Source organism: Hylobates moloch, unplaced genomic scaffold (assembly GCF_009828535.3).
Source record: "Hylobates moloch isolate HMO894 unplaced genomic scaffold, HMol_V3 SCAFFOLD_11, whole genome shotgun sequence".
Taxonomy (NCBI): Eukaryota; Metazoa; Chordata; class Mammalia; order Primates; family Hylobatidae; genus Hylobates; species Hylobates moloch.
This window is the reverse complement of record NW_026652286.1, coordinates 46,081,562-46,105,986: the sequence shown is the minus strand read 5'-3', so window position 1 is coordinate 46,105,986 and position 24,425 is coordinate 46,081,562. Positions and strand designations below refer to the sequence as shown.

General features: G+C 40.3%; 1 protein-coding gene across 10 annotated transcripts in view; it reads left to right on the top strand.

Moving 5' to 3' along the window:
* C2CD3 (C2 domain containing 3 centriole elongation regulator) overlaps positions 1-24,425 on the top strand; it is a 164,046-nt gene that overhangs the window by 88,398 nt on the left and 51,223 nt on the right. For 9 of the 10 annotated variants that reach the window (XM_058446740.1, XM_058446742.1, XM_058446741.1 and 6 more), the window contains 4 exons: positions 1,663-1,931; positions 2,581-2,670; positions 8,839-9,441; positions 12,882-13,229. In XM_058446740.1, coding sequence (XP_058302723.1) covers positions 1,663-1,931; positions 2,581-2,670; positions 8,839-9,441; positions 12,882-13,229 — 1,310 coding nt within the window. The remainder of the gene's footprint in view (positions 1-1,662; positions 1,932-2,580; positions 2,671-8,838; positions 9,442-12,881; positions 13,230-24,425) is intronic. The other variant, XM_058446744.1, reaches the window with a different exon arrangement.

Here is a 24,425-nt window from a genome sequence, read left to right as displayed (position 1 = left end):
TCTTGTCACCCCGTCTGGAGTGCAGTGGCGCAATCTCAGCTCACTACAACCTCCGCCTCCTGGGTTCAAGCGATTCTCCTGCCTCAGCCTCCGAGTAGCTGGGATTACAGGTGCCCGCCACCACACCCGGCTAATTTTTTGTATTTTTAGTACAGATGGGGTTTCGTCATGTTGGGCAGGCTGGCCTCAAACTCCTGACCTCCGGTGATCCGCCCACCTCAGCCTCCCAAAGTGCTGGGATTACAGGCGTGAGCCACCCACCCAGCCTATCCTCATTTTTTAAGCTATTGCTAGCATCCAATTTATTTTCACCCCATTTTTCCTAGGCATAATATATACTTCACAGTATACTATTGTATGGATACACATTAATCTTCTGTTAATGATAAATCATCTATTAATGATCATTAACAATAATGAAAAGGAAAAAGGTTTTCTTTTTTCTTAGAAATGAAATTGCAGTAAGCATCGAAGTATATAATATACATCTTTACTATTTATATACTATCTAATATTAACCTCATCTTAGTGAAGAGGAAACTGAGACTTAAAGGAGGTTGAATAACTTATCCAGAGTCACATGGTGAGTAAATGGTGGAGCCAGCATTCAAACCCAGATTTGTATAACTCCAAATTACTACTCTCTATGAAGTAGAGTAAGGTTTTAACAGGAAGGAACCCGTAAGTCTACTTTAGGGATACCAAGAAATGCTTCAAAAATAGGTGACTTCTTTGCCTAGATGTCAACTTTATCCCCTTGGGGAGTTCAGGGAAAGGGAGTTTGTCCCATACTGTAGCTACACACAAATGACTTGACTACTCTTTATGAGTGTCATTAAAGGCGTGTAGATGCCATTTGTACATCATGGAACATCTGTGCTGAGAAAGAGAAAAGCAGCCCCAGACTTCTGGGAATTGGGCTGACATTCATAGGTGGGCTTTGGTGTTTTCTTGTTGAGCATAAATAATCTTACAGAACGTCAGCATCAGACAAGATCACTGTATGACTATGATGAAGTGAGACAAAAACAAGACAGCTCCATCATCATGTCTAAGCACAGACCAAAACGAGGTCACTTATGCAAACCATAGAAACACCCAACATCCTCCTGTCTGGCTAAAATGAGTGACAGTTGCTGCTTCACCAGTTATAGCTTTAGCCTTACTCTTGTATTCCCTCCGTCTAGATAAGATTCTTTAAGGAAATCAATCCAGAGCAAAGCCCTGCTCCTTTAAGCCCTCACCCAAATCAGCTAACACAAGTCCAATGCTGATAAGCCCTTTCTGATACTTCTCACTGAGATGTACTGTGGTTCCCTATGGTGTATATTTTCCTTAATTGCAATGAGCAGTAAACCCAGCTTGTTCAACTAGAGTTGGTTCCTGTGGTCCTTGACTTAAGAGCATTGACAGGACAGTGGGTCATCCTCAGAGTCACTCTGATGGGCAGATCTTATCCCCCTCCACCCCCATATACATATGCCATGATATCTAGATTACTAAGAAAGCCCACTGTGACACTGCCAAACGCCTAGATAGAAAGCATATAGTTGGTTTTATTCTTGGTGGTCTCATAGAAGTAATGAAGTTATCTTCTAGGAAATCAAGCTGATTTCTAATATTACCATGGTATCTTCTCATTTCCACCCCTCTCCTCTACAGGGCTTTGGCTGAACAGGAACCGGCTCTACAGTTTAGTGCCACAGTCGGGGTCAATGCCTCTGTCACCACTCATCTCTCCTTCCTGCCCCAGGGAGAACAGCGCCGAACCCACCCTGTGGCCTGTTCCTTCTGCCCTGAGTTCTCCCATCATGTTGAGTTCACATGTAACTTGGTGACTCAGCACTGTAGTGGAGAGGCCTGTTTCCTAGCAGAGTTGTTGGAGTTTGCAGAAGTTATTTTTGCTGTCTATCATGAAAATACCAAGTCAGGTGAGCACCATGTGACTTGTCACAATCAAAATTAAAAGAGGCTGCATTTTGAATGGTATAGCCCTTCCTAGGAGATACATACTGAAGTATTTAGAGGTGAGGAGCCATAATCTCTGCAACTTATTTCTGAAAGATATAGCAAAAAATAAGGATATGTACTAAGTATGTAAGAGAAAGATAGTGCAGAGAGAAATAAAGCAAATGTGTCAGTGTTAATGGGTGTATCGAGATGAAGGGTATGTAGGAGTTCATTATTGTATTTTTGCAACTTTTCTGTATACCTGAATTTTTTTCAAAACATTTTTAATTTAAAAAATGGGCTGGGCACAGTGGCCCAAACCTGTAATCCCAGCACTTTGGGAGACCAAAGTGGGAGGATCACTTGAGCCCAAGAGTTCAAGGTGCAGTGAGTTGTGATTGCACCACTGCATTCCAGCCTGGATGAGAGAGTGAGACCCTACCAAAAAAAAAAAAAATTGAAGGCATTCAGGCTTTGATTGGGGCATGAACAAGAGCAAGATAATCTCTAATGCATTTTACAAAACTAAGATTTAGTGCATATAAGGGGAGGGTTGTGTGGATATACTGTAAACAAGCCCCTTGATGAGTAGACCATCAAATAATTTTTCTTTTCTGCTGGATTTAACAGCCAGTGATATAATCAGTATTGAGTCATGCAAAGAGTATCTGCTTGGAGTAGTAAAAGTTCCAACAAAAGAGCTGCTGATCAAGAGATCTGGTAAGGATCCTGGATTATCACTTTCTGATGCCACCCTTTCCCTTTCACTTCCCTACAAGAGGTCATCTTCTCTGTCTCTCTTGTAAGATATTCAAAAGAAAACACAACCCCTTAACACATGCTTCTGAACTGTCTCCAATACCTCAAATGTTTTCTTGAAACTTTTTTTTTTTTTTAGTTTAAAGATCTTAATTTATTTTATTTGCAATCGGGAATACTTCATTTCATAAAATAAAATGTGTTCCAATGAGCTGAGCAGAAGAGGTTGATTTTATAGATGGAGAAGTCCTGAAGAAAGGATAAACACAGACCAGGCACAGTGGCTCACGCCTGTAATCCCAGCACTTTGGGAAGCCAAGGCGGGCGGATCACCTGAGGTCAGGAGTTCGAGACCAGCCTGGCTAACATGGTGAAACTCCATTTTTTTTTCTTTTTTTTTTTAATTTTTATTATTATACTTTAAGTTCTAGGGTACACGTGCACAACATGCAGGTTTGTTACATAGGTATACGTGTGCCATGTTGGTTTGCTGCACCCATTAACTCGTCATTTACATTAGGTATTTCTCCCAGTGCTATCCCTCCCCCTGCCCCCCACCCCATGACAGGCCCTGGGGTGTAATGTTCCCCGCCCTGTGTCCAAGTGTTCTTATTGTTCAGTTCCCACCTATGAGTAAGAACATGCAGTGTCTGGTTTTCTGTCCTTGTGATAGTTTGCTCAGAATGATGGTTTCCAGCTGCATCCATGTCCCTACAAAGGACATGAACTCATCCTTTTCTATGGCTGCATAGTATCCCATGGTGTATATGTGCCACATTTTCTTAATCCAGTCTATCATTGATGGACATTTGGGTTGGTTCCAAGTCTTTGCTATTGTGAATAGTGCCACAATAAACATGTGTCTTTATAGTAGAATGATTTGTAATCCTTTGGGTATATACCCAGTAATGGGATGGCTGGGTCAAATGGTAATTCTAGTTCTAGATCCTTGAGGAATCACCACACTGTCTTCCACAGTGGCTGAACTAGTCTACACTCCCACCAACAGTGTAAAAGTGTTCCTATTTCTCCACATCCTCTCCAGTACCTGTTGTTTCCTGACTTTTTAATGATGGCCATTCTAACTGGTGTGAGATGGTATCTCATTGTGGTTTTGATTTGCATTTCTCTAATGACCAGTGATGATGAGCATTTTTTCATGTGTCTGTTGGCTGCATAAATGTCTTCTTTTGAGAAGTGTCTGTTCATATCCTTTGCCCGCTTTTTGATGGGGTTATTTGTTTTTTTCTTGTAAATATGTTTAAGTTATTTATAGATTCTGGATATTAGCCCTCTGTCAGATGGGTAGATTGCAAAAATTTTCTTCCATTCTGTAGGTTGCCTGTTCACTCTAATGGTAGGTTCTTTTGCTGTACAAAAGCTCTTTAGTTTAATTAGATCCCATTTGTCTATTTTGGCTTTTGTTGCCATTGCTTTTGGTGTTTTAGTCATGAAGTCCTTGCCCATGCCTAGGTCCTGAATGGTAATGCCTGTGTTTTCTTCTAGGGTTTTTATGGTTTCAGGTCTAACATTTAAGTCTTTAATCCATCTTGAATTAATTTTTGTATAAGGTGTAAGGAAGGTATCCAGTTTCAGTTTTCTACATATGGCTAGCCAGTTTTCCCAGCACCATTTATTAAATAGGGAATCCTTTCCCCATTTCTTGTTTTTGTTAGGTTTGTCAAAGATCAGATGGTTGTAGATATGTGGTGTTACTTCTGAGGGCTCTGTTCTGTTCATTGGTCAATGTATCTGTTTTGGTACCAGTACCATGCTGTTTTGGTTACTGTAGCCTTGTAGTATAGTTTGAAGTCAGGTAGCGTGATGCCTCCAGCTTTGTTCTTTTTGCTTAGGATTGTCTTGGCAATGCGGGCTCTTTTTTTGGTTCCATATGAACTTCAAAGTAGTTTTTTCCAATTCCGTGAAGAAAGTCATTGGTAGCTTGAAGGGGGGATGGCATTGAATCTATAAATTACCTTGGGCAGTATGGCCATTTTCACAATATTGATTCTTCCTATCCATGAACATGGAATTTTCTTCCATTTGTTTGTGTCCTCTTTTATTTTGTTAAGCAGTGGTTTGTAGTTCTCCTTGAAGAGGCCCTTCGCTTCCTTTGTAAGTTGGATTCCTAGATACTTTATTCCCTTTGGGGGAGGGACAGGGGGGTGAATCCAGCAACACATCAAAAAGCTTATCCACCACGATCAAGTCGGCTTCATCCCTGGGATGCAAGGCTGGTTCAACATATGCAAATCAATAAACATAATCCATCACATAAACAGAACCAACGACAAAAACCACATGATTATCTCAATAGATGCAGAAAAGGCCTTTGACAAAATTCAACAGCCCTTCATGCTAAAAACTCTCAATAAACTATTGATGGAACATATCTCATAATAATAAGAGCTATTTATGATAAACCCACAGTCAGCGGGGTGCAGTGGCTCACGCCTGTAATCCCAGCACTTTGGGAGGCCGAGGTGGGCGGATCACAAGGTCAGGAGATTGAGACCATCCTGGCTAACAAGGTGAAACCCCATCTCTACTAAAAATACAGAAAATTAGCCGGGCGTGGTAGCGGACGCCTGTGGTCCCAGCTACTCCGGAGGCTGAGGCAGGAGAATGGCATGAACCCGGGAGGCAGAGCTTTCAGTGAGCCGAGATCACGCCACTGCACTCCAGCCTGGGCGACAGACCGAGACTCCGTCTCAAAAAAAAAAAAAAACAAAAACAACCCACAGCCAATATCATACTGAATGGGCAAGAACTGGAAGCATTCCCTTTGAAAACTGGCACAAGACAGGGATGCCCTCTCTCACCATTGCTATTCAACATAGTGTTGGAAGTTCTGGCCAGGGCAATCAGGCAAGAGAAAGAAAGAAAGGATATTCAATTAGGAAAAGAGGAAGTCAAATCGTCCCTGTTTGCAGATGACATGATTATATATTTAGAAAACCCCATCATCTCAGCCCAAAATCTCCTTAAGCTGATAAGTAACTTCAGCAAAGTCTCAGCATACAAAATCAATGTGCAAAAATCACAAGCATTCCTATACACCAATAACAGACAAACAGAGAGCCAAATCATGAGTGAACTCCCCTTCTTTAAACATTTTAAGTCTTCTCCTAATCGTTCTGAAGGTCTTCTAATAAAACAAAGAAGCTCAAGACATTGTACTATCATCCTTCTCTAAGAAAGATGGTGATGGTGATGATGATAATGATGAAGAAGAATATGGCAATATCCATTACATTATGTAGCACTTTGTAAAATATTTTCTCAGATCTTGTTTGAGCTTCATGATAACCCTGACAGGTAAGGATATAGGATCTTGTTATTTTCATTTGACAGATGAGAAAACTTAAAGAGATTAAGTGGTTTACCAAAACCACATACCTGGTGAGTGGCAGGACCTGAAATGAAATCCAGATTCACTCATTATTTTTCCCTATTTTTTCTCTCACTGAAGAAGGAATAAGGATATGGGATAAATGCTCCCCCAAAATAGACACAACCATCAAGGCAGTCTGGAAATACTGATCCCATGCTACTTACTAGTAGCTGGGTAACTTTGACCAAGTGACTTGACCTCTCTGAGCCCCCATTTTCTTATCTTGTGGGATGGATACAGTTAATCCTGACAAGTCTATAAGGTAGGAATTCATTAAATTGGTTATATAAAGGACCTGACATGTAGTAGGTGTTCAGTAAGTGTAGGTTTTCCTTCTATTGCCCATCTTCCTGCCTAGGATTGTGTAATCTAGTTTGCAGAATTCTGTCACACATCTCCCAATTTTATTGTGAGTTAGTATTTGAGCACTACCCTAATAAACAGGTACTGTGTATGTGCCTGCCAGAGAGAAGTCTGCACAAGTTGATATGGGATTCAAATCTCCCTTCTGTCACTTACTGTTTGTGATCTAAAGAAAGTTACTTCATCTTTCAGATCCATGGTTTCCTCATCTGTAGAAATGGAAATAGTAAGATCTATTTCACAAGATTATTAAAGCATCTAATGAAATCTTACATGTGAAAGATCTTGGCACAGGGCTGGGCACGTAGGACACCTCAATTTCCTTCCTTCTATAACAGCTACAGTTTGTGAGAGAACAAGCACCATCTGGGAAATCACATCTCTGTGAATTAAAATTAACCCCTTGCTTAGAAACCTTTTAGATAATTAAGGATATATCATTTGTCTTTGTTCTAAGTGAGCACTCTATTTTGTTTTTTCCTACCTATAACCTCAATTATAGAATCGCAGAGCTAAAGTAACCATCTAATAATCTATACAGTTCTTAAACACTGAAATGGCATGAAATTTTGTGTCTATATGTATTTGTTTATTTTGGGGGACATAATAGCTTTCATTTGAGCCAAAAGGGTCTGTGACCAAAAAAATGTTAAGAACCATTAAGCTGTGGGGAAACATAATCTTAGAGCCAAAGCCCTAGGCTCTTAGGCCATCAAGCCAAAAAAGAGCCTTAGAGATCAAAATTTTCAGCCTCCTCATTTCACAGAGAAAAACTAAGAACACCCAGAAAAGTTAAATACCTGTCCAAAAGTCATAAAACCTTAAGTAATCTTTAGCAAATTAATCTCAATAAGCCTAAATCTTCTCATTTGTAAAATATACTTAGTAAAACGTTTCTCAGAAAATTGCTGTGAATATTATCATTCCACAATATTTTATGTAATGCCAAAATCCAAAAGACCCTGAAAATAGACGTTTTTTAACTCATTGAGGAGCCAAATCTGACCTCAGATGATACGAGACTTAGGCAACTGCCTATTTATGTAAACTTTTATTAAAACACACTGTGCCCATTAATTTACATATTGTCTGTGGCCATTTTATTACCACAGTAGCCCAGTTGAGTAGCTGCAGTAGAGACCATATGGCCCACAAAGCCTAAAATATTTACTATCTGTGGGCCCTGATATATAATATTATATAATATTCAGTTTATGTACTCTATTACCTTTCTAAAACCTGAGAAATTCTAAATTCAGAAATAAATCTGGCCTTAAAGGTTTCAGATAAGATAGTGTGAACCTATACTAGGTGGAATGTAGACTTTAGAGCCAGCTAGACCTGGAGTCAAATTCTAGCTCTCTTACTTGGTAGCAGTAATAAGTTGGACAGGTCTCTGAGCTTCCACTTTCTCATCTGTAAAATAAGGATTATTATCCCATTTAGTCCTCAAAATTTCTCAGGGTTATCAGAGGAATTAAATGAAATAATATCTGTAAAGGGCTAGCAGAATTTCTGACACATACTAGATATTTAATAAAGAGTAGTTTTGGGCCAGGTGCAGTGGCTCACTCCTGTAATCCCAAAACCTTGGGAAGCCAAGGTGCAAGTATCACTTGAGGCCATGAGTTCAAGACCAGCCTGGGTATCACAACACGACCCTATCTCTACAAAAAACAAACAAACAAACAAACCCACAAACCTTTTCTTGTAAAATGGCCAGGCGTGGTAGCACACGCATATAGTCTTATATTCTCAGGAGGCTGAGGCAGGAGAATGACTTGAGCCCAGGAGTTCAAAGTTACAGGTGACACTGCACTGCAGCCTGGGCAATAGAGAAAGATTTTGAAATCTAGCACCTGGTCCTTGGTATGTGTTCTCTAAGTGCCGATTCCCTTGGTAGAAGACTTGGGTCTAGACCCCAGATCTCTTTTGACCCCTGCCTTTTCTGTTGCACTCATAGTACCATAAACATTTCACACTTTTAAAGCACTTCTCTATCAAAACTCTTTCTAAACCATTATCTCATTGGACAATCATAACAACTTTGGGAGACAGCACTAGCATCAGTTTTCCCATTTGTGAGGTAAGGAAACCAAATCTGAGAGAAATTAATGGCTTGTTCATAATACACCACTAGTTCTAGCCATAGCCAAAGAGAACTCAGATCTTCCAACTCCTAGCCTTTGTTCTTCCCATCTAATCTCATTGCCTCTCAGTGGTCAGATGAACACAGACTCCAACTCACTGTGGGTATGTTTTCTGTTCTGTCTTGAGCCAGGATGATGGGACACTATGGGGTGGAGAGTAAGTAACTTGTTTTTTATTTACTTTTAAGACTATAATTGAGAATCTTTCTTTTCTCCCATAAGGGATCACAGGATGGTATCCTATCATTTTACCAGAAGACGGGGGCCTACCTCATGGCTTGGAGCTCATGCAGAAGATCGTGGGTGGTCTGGAGCTTTCGGTTTCCTTCACACATCGTGGAGATAGAGAACGGGTGTTGGAAGCTGCTGAGCTATTGGGCTGGAGCTTTGAGAACAGCCTGAAAGATTTTGTCAGAATGGATGAAGGGGAGCCAGCCACTGTCACCATCTCCACCCCAAGGCTGTGGCTGCCCATCCATTGCGTGCTGCTTGCTGGCCATAACCACATTCATAGGAATACATATTGCTACCTTCGCTACAAGTTCTATGATCATGAAGCCTTTTGGACCCCTCTCAAGAAGCCTAAGGAATCTGTAAACAAAAAGCAGATTATGGTTCCTTTCAAGGCATCCAAAAGAGCAGAAATCACCAGGGGCCCATCACTGCTTTGGTACTTCAGGGAGGAGAGGCTAGAGATCCAAGTGTGGCGAGCTTATGGCAATGACAGTGTGGAGAGACCGCATCAGACAGACAGCTGGATTGGCTCAGCCTATGTGGACCTGGCCAGACTTGGGGAGAGGTCAGCAAGGACACTAACTGTCAGTGGTAAGTGAGGAGCCCAATTCAACTCTTGTAGTTTGAGCACCTGCTCTGTGTCAAACACTATGCGAGACACTCTGTCAGACATTACTTGACCCTCCCAGCAATCCTGTGAGATAGGTATTATACCCATTTTACATTCATAAAAAAGGAGGCTCAGAGAGATTGAGTTACCTGCCTAGGGTCACAGACTAGTAAGTGTTCCTTCCATTATTGCACGCTGAAAGATTAATAATAATTTAGTAGTGCCTCTTGTAACTAAAGAGATTTTATATATATATACTTTAAGTTCTGGGGTACACGTGCAGAATGTGCAGTTTTGTTACATAGGTATACCCGTGCCATGGTGGTTTGCTGCACCCATCAACCCATCACCTACATTAGGTATTTTTCCTAATGCTATCCCACCTCTAGCCTCCCACCCCCTAACAGGCCCTGGTGTATGATGTTCCCCTCCCTGTGTCCATGTGTTCTCATTTTTCACCTCCCACTTACGAGTGAGAACATGCGGTGTTTGGTTTTCTGTTCTTGTTTGCTGAGAATTATGGTTTCCAGCTTCATCCATGTCCCTGCAAAGGACATGAACTCATCCCTAAAGAGATTGTTTTTAAAGTTCCACTGCCTGCTTAAGAAAGGGTGTTACCTCATTCCAGTACTGTGGTGGGGTCAACGTAGGTCGAAGAATTGGCTCTGAACTTTATAGCACTAGAGTGCCTCCAAACTCACCAGATTTTTGCATTTAACATAGTGCTTAGAACATTGTTAACACTTATGAAATAATGAATGAATTTAGGGAACTATTTGTAACCACATATATAAGAGCCTATCTGATCACCTAGAATGCTAGTTTATTAATTATATGGAAAAGCATACCTACTGCGGGGACCAGGGTATTCTTCCTCTCTGGTCACCACATCTTGGAACCATAAAGAAAATCTGTATGGTAATAAACAGAGCAGAAGAGAAAAGGGTAACATTTTGCAGGTGGCATTTTTGTGCTGAGTGCTTTTCTTTCAAACATTTGTTTAGTACTTGATACATATGCTTGGACCTGGGAATTCAAAGATGAGTAAGAGCTAGTTCCTAACCTTAAAGAGTTTACAGTCTAATAGGAGAATACAATAGTAACTAAATAATTACAATGAAGCATCAGAACTATGAAAAAGGTATTCTTGGTGCTATGGGAACACAGGGACACAACACCTCTAAGGATAGCATCTCAGTGAAAGTGATACTTGACCTGAGTTTCAAAGGATGTAGGTATAAGTCAAGGAAAGGGATAAAGAGAGATATTCTAAAGAAGGGAAGAGCATGGGTGAAAGTACAGGAGAATGAAGCAGTTTGATAGATTTTGGGGACTATAGTAATTTCAGACAGCTGCATCTTAGGATATATAGATTGGGAAGTGATTAGAGATGAAGCTAGGGAGGTAGGCAGGAGTACTGTGTTGAAAGCCTTCTCTTCTCGGCTGAAGTTTGGACTTTTTTCCTGAGAATTATGGAAAACTAGTACAATGGTTTCTGAATACAAGAGGAGTGTATAGCTTTGCATTTAGAAAAATAAAGCTAGTGACTGTAGTTAAGATGAATTAGAGGTAGCCAGACTAGATTCTTTACAAATATGATCTCTATTCAGCTTAATATTGCTGTCCAGTTAGTTGTTATTTCCCCCACTCTACAGTCGAAGAAACTGAGTCATGACCCTTTGTTAGCCCTATGCTCTGACCCTATTGTTGAGTGGGTGGACCAGGCTAGAGGAGAACTGAGTGTATCTAGGTGATCATCCCAAATTCTCTGGTTCTTTCTGGATCTAACAGGTGTAAATCAGGCTCTGTTGAGCACATCAAATGCCATGTGCTCTGTTTTATCTGGGCAGGCCTAGAGTCCCTTCAAAGGGACTACAGAAAATGTCCTTGAAGTGAACCAAGTTCACTTGAACTAAAGTTTATAAAGACAGGCTTTTAGCTTCATTCTGCTGAAGAAAGTAGGTTTAGGACACTGAATATAGATCTAAGTATAGGAACTCAAGCACAAATGCTTATTTTTATTGAGTGCTACCAAAGGTAGTATTTAGCTTTTCAGATCATCCATTTCCCTCATACTTCTCCATATCCCTCTTGTCTGAGCTTTTTATCCTCTTGTGCAAGGGCCTTATACAAGGCATGTCATTTGATGTGTTTGTTGAATGCGTCAAGCCATCCATCCAACCTTACTTCCATGTTTTGTTAATTTTCCTGAGGATAAGGATTTAACTGTGTTGCTTTTGGGTGTCTTCCCGCCTGTAATGACCTGCCCTTATTTTCCTTTGATAATCATAATAATTTACACATTGCTTTGAGAAGAAAACTGGTTATCTGAAACAGGAAAGGTTTCATATTATTGCCATCTATTAATCAGTTAACTCCATTTTCCTGAATTGAAGTGAGTCTATTGAAGCAAACTTTGAGATTCAGAAGGAACTATTAGTACCTTCTGTTTTATAAATCTCATTTTAATATTCAGCAAGTTAGTAAAATTCAAGTCTCTGGGCTTAAACCTGCCACTTACTGCCAGACTGATGTTGGCAGTTTATTTAACTCCTCTGAGATTCTGGCATATGAAAAACACTCAACAAATATTAACTCCCTTATATTTCTTTCTGGTCTCCTGATAACCTCCTACTTCCCCCCCAGCCCCCCAAAATATTGCCAGAACCCTAGTGAAACATAGCTAAATTGAGTGTCAAGACAGCCTCGTGATAGGGAGAAGGTCGAAAAACAGGAGCCCACGAGACACGAGCAAGAGAAAATAGACCACTCTTGATTTCATCAAATCTTAGACTTCTCTAAGTCTTGTTGCCTCTCAGCGCATGAATCCCTTCCGCAACAGCCCTGCCTGGTAGTCATTTGGCTTTGGCTTCAAATCAGAGATCTTACTGTTTTCATTACTTTGTTGGTTTGTTTGTTTTATTTTGTTTTGTTTTTTGAGACAGAGTCTTGCTCTGTCACCCAGGCTGGAGTGCAGTGGTGCAATCATGGCTCACTGCATCCTCAACCTCCTGGGCTCAGGTGATCCTCCCACCTCAGCCTCCTGAGTAGCTGGGACTGCAGACACACACCACCATGCTCAGCTAATTTTTGTGTTTTTTGTAGAGATAGGGTTTTACCATGTTGCCCAAACTCTTGAACTCCTGGACTCAAGCAATTCGCCCACTTCAGTCTCCCAGCGTGCCGGAATTACAGGTGTGAGCCACCACACCCAGCCTACTTTTCACTATGGAAGATAGTTACGGCAGGGTAAAAGTTTTCATGTTTTCTATCAGCTTCATAGTTTCTTTTGCAAATTGGTGTATTGGGGTTTGTAGACCTTTCATAGGAGAAAGGACCACAGCACCCTCAGTGAGTATTTCCTCCAAGCTTGGTCTTGGTTCCTGCTTGACTAGCCTTATTCTTCTCCATGTTCTTTTAGGTGTGTACCCTCTGTTTGGACGAAACGCTTCCAACCTCTCAGGAGCTGCCTTGCGAGTTCATGTGGTTCTTTCCTCTCTTTCCTCACACCTTGAGCCCACTCATGAGCTGGACTCCATGGACTACAGCAGCCACAGTGAGTCTGAGCAGCTCCCCAGAAGGAATGATGAGGTCCAGCTCTCTCCACCAGAAGTCGTCTCCTGCCACCAGAAGTCTCCTGCCTCCACCCAGGTCCCCTGCAGCAGCACCACAGCTGAAGTCTGCCTGACCCAGGAGGGCCCTGCTGAGTCGGATGGAACATTTGCAGTCAGCATCCTAGTAGAAAGAGCAATGCACTTGAGCTTGAAAGGTATGCTCTCCTCACCTACCCAGCAGCATGTCTGACTCTTCCGGGTGTGCTCCTTTCTTCACAAATCTTTCAAATCATGGCAGGATCTGTTAATTATCTTAACTGATAAATATTTATTTCTCAAGCCTAAAGGTTTAAGCAACATGAAAGCTTTTCTGAACTTGTTGCCTATCGTAAATTCCCCAGTCCAGCCACCTGAGTATCAACCTAGATAGATACTTCTCTTTTCCTTATCCACTGTCAAATCATCAGATCCCTAACTTGTTCTTTCTTAAATTTCTGACAGATTTCTTCCTTCTGCATTCCCACCAACTCAGGCCTTCCTAATGCACCTAGGGCCAGGCATTTTTAACATTGGGTCCTTAAACACCCAAGGGATCCATGAAAAGTTCAAACTCAAGGCCGAGGCGGGCGGATCACGAGGTCAGGAGATCGAGACTGGCTAACACAGTGAAACCCCGTCTCTACTAAAAATACAAAAAATTAGCCGGGCGAGATGGCGGGCGCCTGTAGTCCCAGCTACTCGGGAGGCTGAGGCAGGAGAATGGCGTGAACCCCGGGGGGTGGAGCCTGCAGTGAGCCGAGATCGCGCCACTGCACTCCAGCCTGGGCGACAGCGAGACTCTGTCTCAAAAAAAAAAAAAAAAAAGTTCAAACTCAGGGTTAGTGGCCTTGGATAGGAAAATAATTACATCTTTATTTTTAGCAACCTCTAGCTAAAATTTAACATATTTCCTCTCATTATGAATATAGGCAGTAGATCCTAGTAATAGTACCTGTGATATTGTCAACAATAGAAATCACAGGTATTTCCATATCACATCATTGCAGATATCTTAGAATATCACTTATAACTATGATTTCTTTGAAATTACAATAGTTAGGGGTTTTTGTTTGTTTGTTTTGATTTTTTTTTTTTTTTTTTTTGAAACAAAGTCTCACTCTGTCGCCCAGGCTGCAGTGCAGTGGCATGATTTCAGCTCACTGCAACCTCCACCTCCCGGCTTCAAGCAATTCTCCTGCCTCAGCCTCCTGAGTAGCTGGGATTACAGGCTTGTTCCACCACTCTTGGCTAACTTTTGTATTTTTAGTAGAGATGTGGTTTCATCATGTTGGCCAGGCTGGTCTCGAACTCCTGACCTCAAGTGATCCACCCACCTCAGCCTCTCAAAAGTGCTGGGAGTACAGACGTGAGCCACTGTGCCAGACCTACAATAGTTATTACCTATAGTTAGACCTTGTTAATAAAGCACATGTATTACTATATCACAAAGTTCTTTTAGTTTTGATAACTATGTAAACATAATTGGATTTCTCTGTAATCCTATGTATTTTATATTATGCATTTTAAAGAAACACTGTTAAAAGAAGAGGCCCATAGACCTCACCAGATTGCCAGAGTCCATGGCACAAAGAATTCCTGCCCTACCTTTATTCAGCATTGTAATCTCCTAAAATTTTGCCTTTGCCATCACCCTTCTCTTTTGCCTGGCTACTTCCATTTCCTCTTAAGACCCAGCTCAGACATCACCATTTCCTGGAGGGCTTTCCCAATATAAAGGCCCCCTTCTATTTGCTCCCCTGGCACTTTGCGCCTGTATCATATCATATATCACACAGTACTGCAGTTGTTTCCATGGTTTTCTTCTCAATTAGATATGAACTGTTCAAAAGCAAAGACCTTATCTCATTTGTTGATTCATCATGCATTCATTTATTTTACAATAAAACTTACTGTATTTGCTACATGCCAAGCCCTGTCCTTGGTGCCAGGGATAAAACAGTAAAAAAAAAAAAAAAAAAGGCAGACAAAAATTGTGCCCTGTGGAGATTACATTCTAGTAGGAATATATTTATCCCTGTGTCCCTAGCCAATAAATTGTGTGTGTATGTATGTGTGACTTTGAGCAAGGTATTCTTTCTCTCTGTCTTGAATTTCTCATCTGTAAATGACTGTGATTAACAAAGTTCAGATGTGTGGTGTCTATGAGAGCCAGTCAACCATGGCCTTATGAATCCAGAAAGTTTCAATATACATCATTTGATTTGGATTTGACCTCTCTGGCTCCTGTCATCTCTGTATTGGTGTCTCTCAAACTGTGCCATGTGTCCTTACTACTTTGGAACAGAAACAAAACCTGTGCTCATAGTAACTATTATTTATCTCTCATTCCTGCTCCTCCCCATTTATACTACCAACAGCCATTACTCCTGGGATTATAAGCTTCCATTATGATCCTTGATGTTCTCATCCATTTCAGCCATTGTGTATCAGAAACCTTGAAACATTCTATCTCAGGACAAAGTCTTCTTCAAGTGCAGTGTGAATCACAAAATTGAACAATTTTTACTTGTTTTTAAAGAAAAAAAAATTTTCTGCCCCACCAAAGCAGCCATTTTTGACAAGTTTGAGATATAAGAAACAAAATTTTTTTAAAGACAAAAAAAATCAATAGATGAATGAGTTTAAGGAAAGTACTAAAAAGCTTCTTTTATTTTTGGAAAGATTTTTTTTTTGTAGTTGCACTGAAAATAAAATTTAATATACAAAAAATATGGTATATGTTACATTTTAGGAGAATTCTCATATTGTTAAAAAAAAGCAAAATATACTTATAAATTTTCAATGAGACAGTGAATTACATTTTTATAATATCACTTGGCAAAATTTTATGATAATAAGCATCGTCTGCTGTGTGCTGAGTTCTATTCTAGTCTTTGTACATTAATTATGCGTTAAGTATCCCAAATCCAAAAGCACCAATGTGGTGCTCAGAGGAAATGCTCATAGGAATATATCAGGTTTCAGATTTTCAGATTTGGCATGCTGAATAAGTATAATGCAGATATTACAAAATCTGAAATACCTCTTGCCCCAAGCATTTCAGATCAGGGTTATTCAACCTGTATCCCCTTTAATCCTTACCACGAGCAGGATTATAGTTTGAAGAGATTACAATACATAATCATTTCACAAATGAGGAGACTGAAGTTCAAAAAGGTAAAATGACCTGAAGTTACATAGTTAATGCACTCTGTAGAGCCAGATGGGCAGGTCTATACTCAAAGAGACAATGGGCAGGTCTCTATACTATAGGTCTACACTCTATACTCAGGACAGTGCCTGACTGACACATAAATGTTTGTGGGAGGAAGGACTACATGGGCTTATCACTGCAGGGTGGAAATCAGGATACAACAGTGACGTCTGAAAGTCAGATGTCTACCCTATGCCTGTCTTGAGCTGGCTAAACAGAAAGAGGCTAAATAACAAGTGATTTACAGGTCTGCAACTCTTGCCAGAAATGTGAGAGGCGTTATGTCTCATATTCATAAAACAGGAGGACATTATGTTTGCTTTGCTGCATCATGAAGATCACAGTGCTGGGATAAACAAACAACACACAGTCCCTGTCCCCAAGGAACAGACAGCCTAATGGAGAGACATACTAACATTTTTAGTACAGAGGAATAAACAATATGAAAGAGGAAAGCTGTGGGGGCGGTGGATGTGGTAGTATAGGAAAATAGAACACAGAGGGTGTTTTTTTGCTAATGGGGTGGTCAGGGCAGGCTTCCAAGTATTAGTGTCACTTTAGCCTACTCTTGAAGGAGGAGGAGCAAGTTTGCTGAATGAAAGAGGAAAAAGGCATTTTAATGAGAAGAAACAGCATGGTCAAAAGCTTGGTAGTATGAGAGAATGGGACATTGGCCAAAAAAAGGTCGTTGAATGTGAGTAAAAAGTAGTGAGAAATGGGGCTGGAAAGACTAATTAGGCTACATGGGCAGCATTTTGTATGCTACATGACTGACACTGCAGGTGAGGTGAAACCAACGAAGTCTTAATCTGTGGAGAGACAAGGTCATATTTGTTGACCAGACATGAAATCTTGGTGGCAGTATGAAAAAGATACCGGAGAATACTGAAAGCAGCAATCCACTGAGAGGGCCGTCACATTAGTTCAAGTTCTGAATCTTAAACAAGCAAGGTGGCAGCAAGAATGGAGAATAGGCAACAGAAACTTTCTGGTAGGAGACCAGATTCTACACTCTGTACTTCTGACTTTCCTCTTGCCTTAATAGTGTTATCAGAGTGTCTGTCCGTTTTATGCCTTGGAAGCTGTTTCTTAAGGAAGGAAATGAGTGGTTCCTTCATGCAAACCTTTATGCAGAGGATTCACAAACAGCCCCGAATTAGGAGCTTTGCCTTCAGCAAAGCTTAGTTCTGAAGCAGCTCTGAAATGGTCTGTGGTCACCACTGTAGTCCTGGTTCTGAAAATAAAAGAACTTCTTGGATACTTTTGTTAGAAAAAGCTCTGAGGAACCTTCCGTTAAGATCAGCTTCAATACTCTTAAGATTTGTACACTTATATTAGACAAAACCAGTATTTCTAGCCCTGTTTTACAAATGAGACAAATAAGGAACAGAGAGGTAAAATGATTTGAAGTAGCATAAGTTATACTCAGTAAAAAACAAAATCAGCTTCAATATTATTAACTTTTAGAGGCGTTCTTTAGCCCATCGAGGCAGAGTTCAGGGCACCTCTGGGTTCCCATGTGCTTTTAGCATAGTCTTTATCTTACTGGGTTGTAATTATCTGTCTGTGTCTGTCTCCCGCAGATCAAGAATCAAATCTGACTCATCTTGTACATGTGTGACACAGAGGAGGTGTCAGCTAATGTTAGCTTAATACAACTGCTGGGCTAAGTTTTTATTAACATAAAAATTGGGCATTCCTTAAGGGGAAAGTTTCCCTCCATTCATTCCAGGCCAAAGGGAGAGCGCTTCTCTTAACTAGATGGAGATAATTAGAATGATTGCAATGGAAAAAATCTAAAGTAGGAGTCAGGAAACCTTCCTGGTTCTTCTAAATGCTAGTTAACCAGGTATGTGATGAGCAAGCCACTTCTCTGTTCCTTGGTTGCCTTATTTTTATAATAGGGATAGAGATGCCTATCTTATGCAATTTTCAGAGATGTTATCAGCACAAGTTTAGTGTGGAAGAAAACAGTGTGCAAGCTATAACGCATTATCTGAATATGAGAAGTTGTTATTTTAATCTCACTGAAACAATTAAACCTTTCTTGATGCATAAAATTCTTAAATGGCATAACTGGTTCACCTCAGGTCTTCTTAATTGCTCTCAATGTGTGTCCCAACCCTGTGGGGGGTATAGCAGCCTTCTTTTGGGCTGCTTCCAAAAGTATTTCAGAACTTGACCTTTTTCAGAATGTAAACAGGCCCAGATGAATTTCTACCTACAAGAGGAGAGCCAGAGAAACCTGATAGACCTGCTCTCCCAAGCTGATTTCTTTTTCACCCACCTGTTTGGCTAAAAGGAATGTGTCTGTTCAAGACTAAATAAGGAACTATCTTCTTCCAAAGTCAAAGTAATTTTGTTTCAAGGCCTTTAGCAAATAGTAGCTTTAAAAATAAACTGGAGGATGGCCGGACACAGTGGCTTACGCCTGTAATCCCAGCACTTTGGGAGGCTGAGGCAGGCAGATCACTTGAGGTCAGGAGTTCAAAACCAGCCTGGCCAACATGGTGAAACCCTTTCTCTACTAAAAATACAAAAATTAGCCAAGCACAAGCCTGCAATTCCAGCTACTCAGGAGGCTGAGGCAGGAGAATCACTTGAACCCAGGAGGTGGAGGTTGCAGTGAGCTGAGATCATGCCTCTGCACTCCAGCCTGGGCGACAGAGTGAGTGAGACTCCGTCTCAATCAATCAATCAATCAGTCAATCAATGGAGTGAGTGAGACTCCGTCTCAATAAATAAATAAATCAACAAACAAACCAGAGGGACAGGGGGTAGTGCCATGAGAGAGAGATGTGAGCAAGATTGATATATATCTAGAATTAGAATTTTACTGTGGAAAGTGGTTTGAGAGCACTTATTTCTGATGAGAAAACTGAGGCCCAGGTAGCCAGAATGAAGTGGTATATCCAATATGTCACACTAAAGCAATGGCAGACTACATTGGAACCTAGGTGTCCTGCCTCTAGGAACAGTGATTGGTCCTCTCTGCTGATCTTTCTCAGAGCTTTCTTGAGAAGATGTTGCTATCCTCTGTGGGTATGTACTGCAAGCAGACAAGGCAACTCCTCTCTCTAACCCTGGGCAACTATCTGTAGACAAAGGGCAGTGGGAAGTCAGCAAACATTTAATAAGGGCCTTGGGAATACTCTGTGCATTCAAAGAGCTCTCAGTCTAGTGAGGGAAACACAGATTATTATAGAATATGTGAGAGTTGCTGTGGTAGAGCCAGGTTATCTCTTCCTAGTTGTGAGGATTTGTGACATTTTATTGGAAGAAATTAGTTGAAGCTTAAGACCAAAAAAGGAAAATGGGAGAAAGAATGAGAGATGAAAGCTATATCAGGCAGAGGAAACAGAACCCGCTTCAGCCATTTTAAGCAGAGAGGAGTTTAATATAGAATATTAAGGTACTTTAAGTCATTAGAAGGGCTAGAGGAGTGAGCTCTAGGCTAAACTTTCAGGAGGGAACCACTAAATCTTTTAAGTTCAGAATACAGTGCCAAAACTGAAATCTAAGAATTGGAAGCTCTCATCATAGTCATTGCCACAGGGCCTCTCTGCACCCAGGGACCAAATGCTAGATCAAAAAACGCAATGTCTCTACATCATCATCCTTGTTATTAGCAAAAGCAGAAGGAAAAGAAAGATGTCCTCTGCCTCCCGCCTGCCTTCCAGATCTTTTGTGAGGGCATCTGATTGGTAGAGGCCAATTTGCATCCATACCCTAGCTGCAAAAGAATCCAAGAAATGTAGCTTTTAATGCTTCCAATCTGTACAATAAAGGAGTACAATGCAATAAAAGTAGGTGGGGGTGGATGCTCAGCAAGTCAATCCGCATAAATACTGTTCAGTTTCACTAAAATAAAACTTTTAAGAAGATAGCTCACTGGGTACTATTAGTGATATTTTATACATTTACATTAGTAATATGAATACTATTTTATTGATTTCCATTAACTGATTTTTTGCCTACTACCATTGCATTAGAATTACCTTTCCCTGTTCTTTCAAAAATATGCTTGTAACTCCTACTGCTTCCCTTGACTAGCCTTAAAAAAATTTTTTCTTTAATATGCTTGTAAACTGGTTTGGCCAAGTTGTAGCCAGTGGTTGTTTTGCTCCTCATACAGTTATTCTCTATATCTTTAATGCTTTCCCAGTTCTAAGGCTCCTCCACCTCTTGGTTCAGGCTTTTTCCAGGTCCTGCTTTGTTGGTAACTTGTACATGCCTCAGTTCTCTCCTGCTTTGTGGACGCCACTAGATCTTCCTTCCAAGGCTAGCATTTCTCTTCAGTTCTCCTTCCCAAGCTTCCTCACAAAATCTCCATTCTCTTTTCCCTTCCCATCACCCAGTTTCTTTCTTTATTATTTCCAGTACAAATGACTGAAAAAGTAATGTCATCTGGTCTGGTTTTGTGCCCTGGGTGCTAGAAGTCACAAGATTAAATAATAGTATGTCAATTTTTTAACCAAGATTTGGGAACAGAAATGCTGTTTTTCATTTACACATTTCAGATACAAATATGGTTCTATTATGAAATATAATATAAAACCTTCATGAATTTCTAAAATGAAAGACAAGCCTGCTAGTAGATGTTATGCTTATTGTAATTGTTTCAAGGCAACAGGGACTCCTACACTTCAGAGTTTAATGTTTACTCTTCTCTGAATCATTGTTACTTTGGTGGGAAAGTTTGAAAAGAATTGGTCTGTGACATGGTGCTGTACATTATTCTACTTATGGACTAATTTTGGTGACCATCTTTCTGGCTCTGCAGTCTCTTAAGCAGATTGACTATGATGCATGTCACATTCAAGTTTAATTGTGTAATAAAACAGTTTTCTTTCTGTTCAAAAAAAAAAAAAAGAATTGGTCTACTGGAAATTCTTTACGTTGAGGAAAACATATCAAAGCAAAGCTGTAGCTACTTTTCTTTCCCTGAAAGAAATTTTAAGTTGGAAGCTCTAACTGGGGGTGTAAAGTTCAGTGATTCCACCTAGAGAGGCTTGTCAGAGTAGATGGAACTAGAACCTGTCTTTTAAAGACTACTTGTTAAATGTTTTCTTTCTTTCTTTCTTTTTGACTTTTTTTTTATACTTTAAGTTCTAGGGTACATGTGCACAATGTGCAGATTTGTTACATATGTATACATGTGCCATGTTGGTGTGCTGCACCCATTAACTCGTCATTTAGCATTAGGTATATCTCCTATTGCTGTCCCTCCCCCCTCCCCCCACCCCACAACAGTCCCCAGAGTGTGATGTTCCCCTTCCTGTGTCCATGTGTTCTCATTGTTCAATTCCCACCTATGAGTGAGAATATGCGGTGTTTGGTTTTTTGTTCTTGCGATAGTTTGCTGAGAATGATGGTTTCCAGCTTCATCCATGTCCCTACAAACGACATGAACTCATCCTTTTTTATGGCTGCATAGTATTCCATGGTGTATATGTGCCACATTTTCTTAATCCAGTCTATCATTGATGGACATTTGGGTTGGTTCCAGGTCTTTGCTATTGTGAATAGTGCCACAATAAACATACGTGTGCATGTGTCTTTATAGCAGCATGATTTATAATTCTTTGGGTATATACCCAGTAATGGGATGGCTGGGTCAAATGGTATTTCTAGTTCTAGATCCTTGAGGAATTGCCACACCATCTTCCACAATGGTTGAACTAGTTTATAGTCCCACCAACAGTGTAAAAGTGTTCCTGTTTCTCCACATCCTCTCCAGCACCTGTTGTTTCCTGACTTTGTAATGATCGCCATTCTAACTGGTGTGAGATGGTATCTGATTGTGGTTTTGATTTGCATTTCTCTGATGGCCACTGATGATGAGCTTTTTTCATGTGTCTGTTGGCTGCACAAATGTCTTCTTTTGAGAAGTGTCTGTTCATATCCTCTGCCCACTTTTCAATGGGGTTGTTTGATTTTTTTCTTGTAACTTTGTTTAAGTTCTTTGTAGATTCTGGATATTAGCCCTTTGTCAGATGGGTAGATTGTAAAAATTTTCTCCCATTCTGTAGGTTGCCTGTTCACTCTGATGGTAGTTTCTTTTGCTGTACAAAAGCTCTTTAGTTTAATTAGATCCCATTTGTCAATTTTGGCTTTTGTTGCCATTGCTTTTGGTGTTTTAGTCATGAAGTCCTTGCCCATGCCTAGGTCCTGAATGGTATTGTCTAGGTTTTCTTCTAGGGTTTTTACGGTTTTAGGTCTAACATTTAAGTCTTTAATCCATCTTGAATTAATTTTTGTATAAGGTATAAGAAAGGGATCCAGTTACAGCTTTCTACATATGGCTAGCCAGTTTTCCCAGCACCATTTATTAAACAGGGAATCCTTTTCCCATTTCTTGTTTTTGTCAGGTTTGTCAAAGATCAAATGGTTGTAGATGTGTGGTATTATTTCCGAGGGCTCTATTCTGTTCCATTGGTTTATATCTCTGTTTTGGTACCAGTACCATGCTGTTTTGGTTACTGTAGCCTTGTAGTATAGTTTGAAGTCAGGTAGTGTGATGCCTCCAGCTTTGTTCTTTTGGCATAGGATTGTCTTGGCAATTTGGGCTCTTTTTTGATTCCATATGAACTTTAAAGTAGTTTTTTCCAATTCTGTGAAGAAAGTCATTGGTAGCTTGATGGGGGGATGGCATTGAATCTATAAATTACCTTGGGCAGTATGGCCATTTTCACAGTATTGATTCTTCCTATCCATGAGCATGGAATATTCTTCCATTTGTTCGTGTCCTCTTTTATTTCATTGAGCAGTGGTTTGTAGTTCTCCTTGAAGAGGTCCTTCACATCCCTTGTGAGTTGGATTCCTAGGTATTTTATTCTCTTTGAAGCAATTGTGAATGGGAGTTCACTCATGATTTGGCTCTCTGTTTGTCTGTTATTGGTGTATAGGAATGCTTGTGATTTTTGCACATTGATTTTGTATCCTGAGACTTCGCTGAAGTTACTTATCAGCTTAAGGAGATTTGGGGCTGAGACAATGGGGTTTTCTAAATATACAATCATGTCATCTGCAAACAGGGACAATTTGACTTCCTCTTTTCCTAACTGAATACCCTTTATTTCCTTCTCCTGCCTGATTGCCCTGGCCAGAACTTCCAGCACTATGTTGAATAGGAGTGGTGAGAGAGGGCATCCCTGTTTTGTGCCAGTTTTCAAAGGGAATGCTTTCAGTTTTTGCCCATTCAGTATGATATTGGCTGTGGGTTTGTCATAAATAGCTTTTATTATTTTGAGATATGTCCCATCAATACCTAGTTTATTGAGAGTTTTTAGCATGAAGTGTTGTTGAATTTTGTCAAAGGCCTTTTCTGCGTCTATTGAGATAATCATGTGGTTTTTGTCTTTGGTTCTGTTTATATGCTGGATTACGTTTATTGATTTGCATATGTTGAACCAGCCTTGCATCCCAGGGATGAAGCCAACTTGATCGTGGTGGATAAGCTTTTTGATGTGCTGCTGGATTCGGTTTGCCAGTATTTTATTGAAGATTTTTGCATCAATGTTCATCAGGGATATTGGTCTAAAATTCTCTTTTTCTGTTGTGTCTCTGCCAGGCTTTGGTATCAGGATGATGTTGGCCTCATAAAATGAATTAGGGAGGATTCCCTCTTTTTCTATTGATTGGAATAGTTTCAGAAGGAATGGTACCAGCTCCTCCTTGTACCTCTGGTAGAATTCAGCTGTGAATCCGTCTGGTCCTGGACTTTTTTTGTTTGGTAGGCTATTATTGCCTCAATTTCAGAACCTGTTACTGGTCTATTCAGGGATTCAACTTCTTCCTGGTTTAGTCTTGGGAGGGTGTATGTGTCCAGGAATTTATCCATTTCTTCTAGATTTTCTAGTTTATTTGCGTAGAGATGTTTATAGTATTCTCTGATGATAGTTTGTATTTCTGTGGGATCAGTGGTGATATCCCCTTTATCATTTTTTATTGTGTCTATTTGATTCTTCTCTATTTTCTTCTTTATTAGTCTTGGTAGAGGTCTATCAATTTTGTTGATCTTTTCAAAAAACCAGCTCCTGGATTCATTGATTTTTTTGAAGGGTTTTTTGTGTCTCTATCTCCTTCAGTTCTTCTCTGATCTTAGTTATTTCTTGCCTTCTGCTAGCTTTTGAATGTGTTTGCTCTTGCTTCTCTA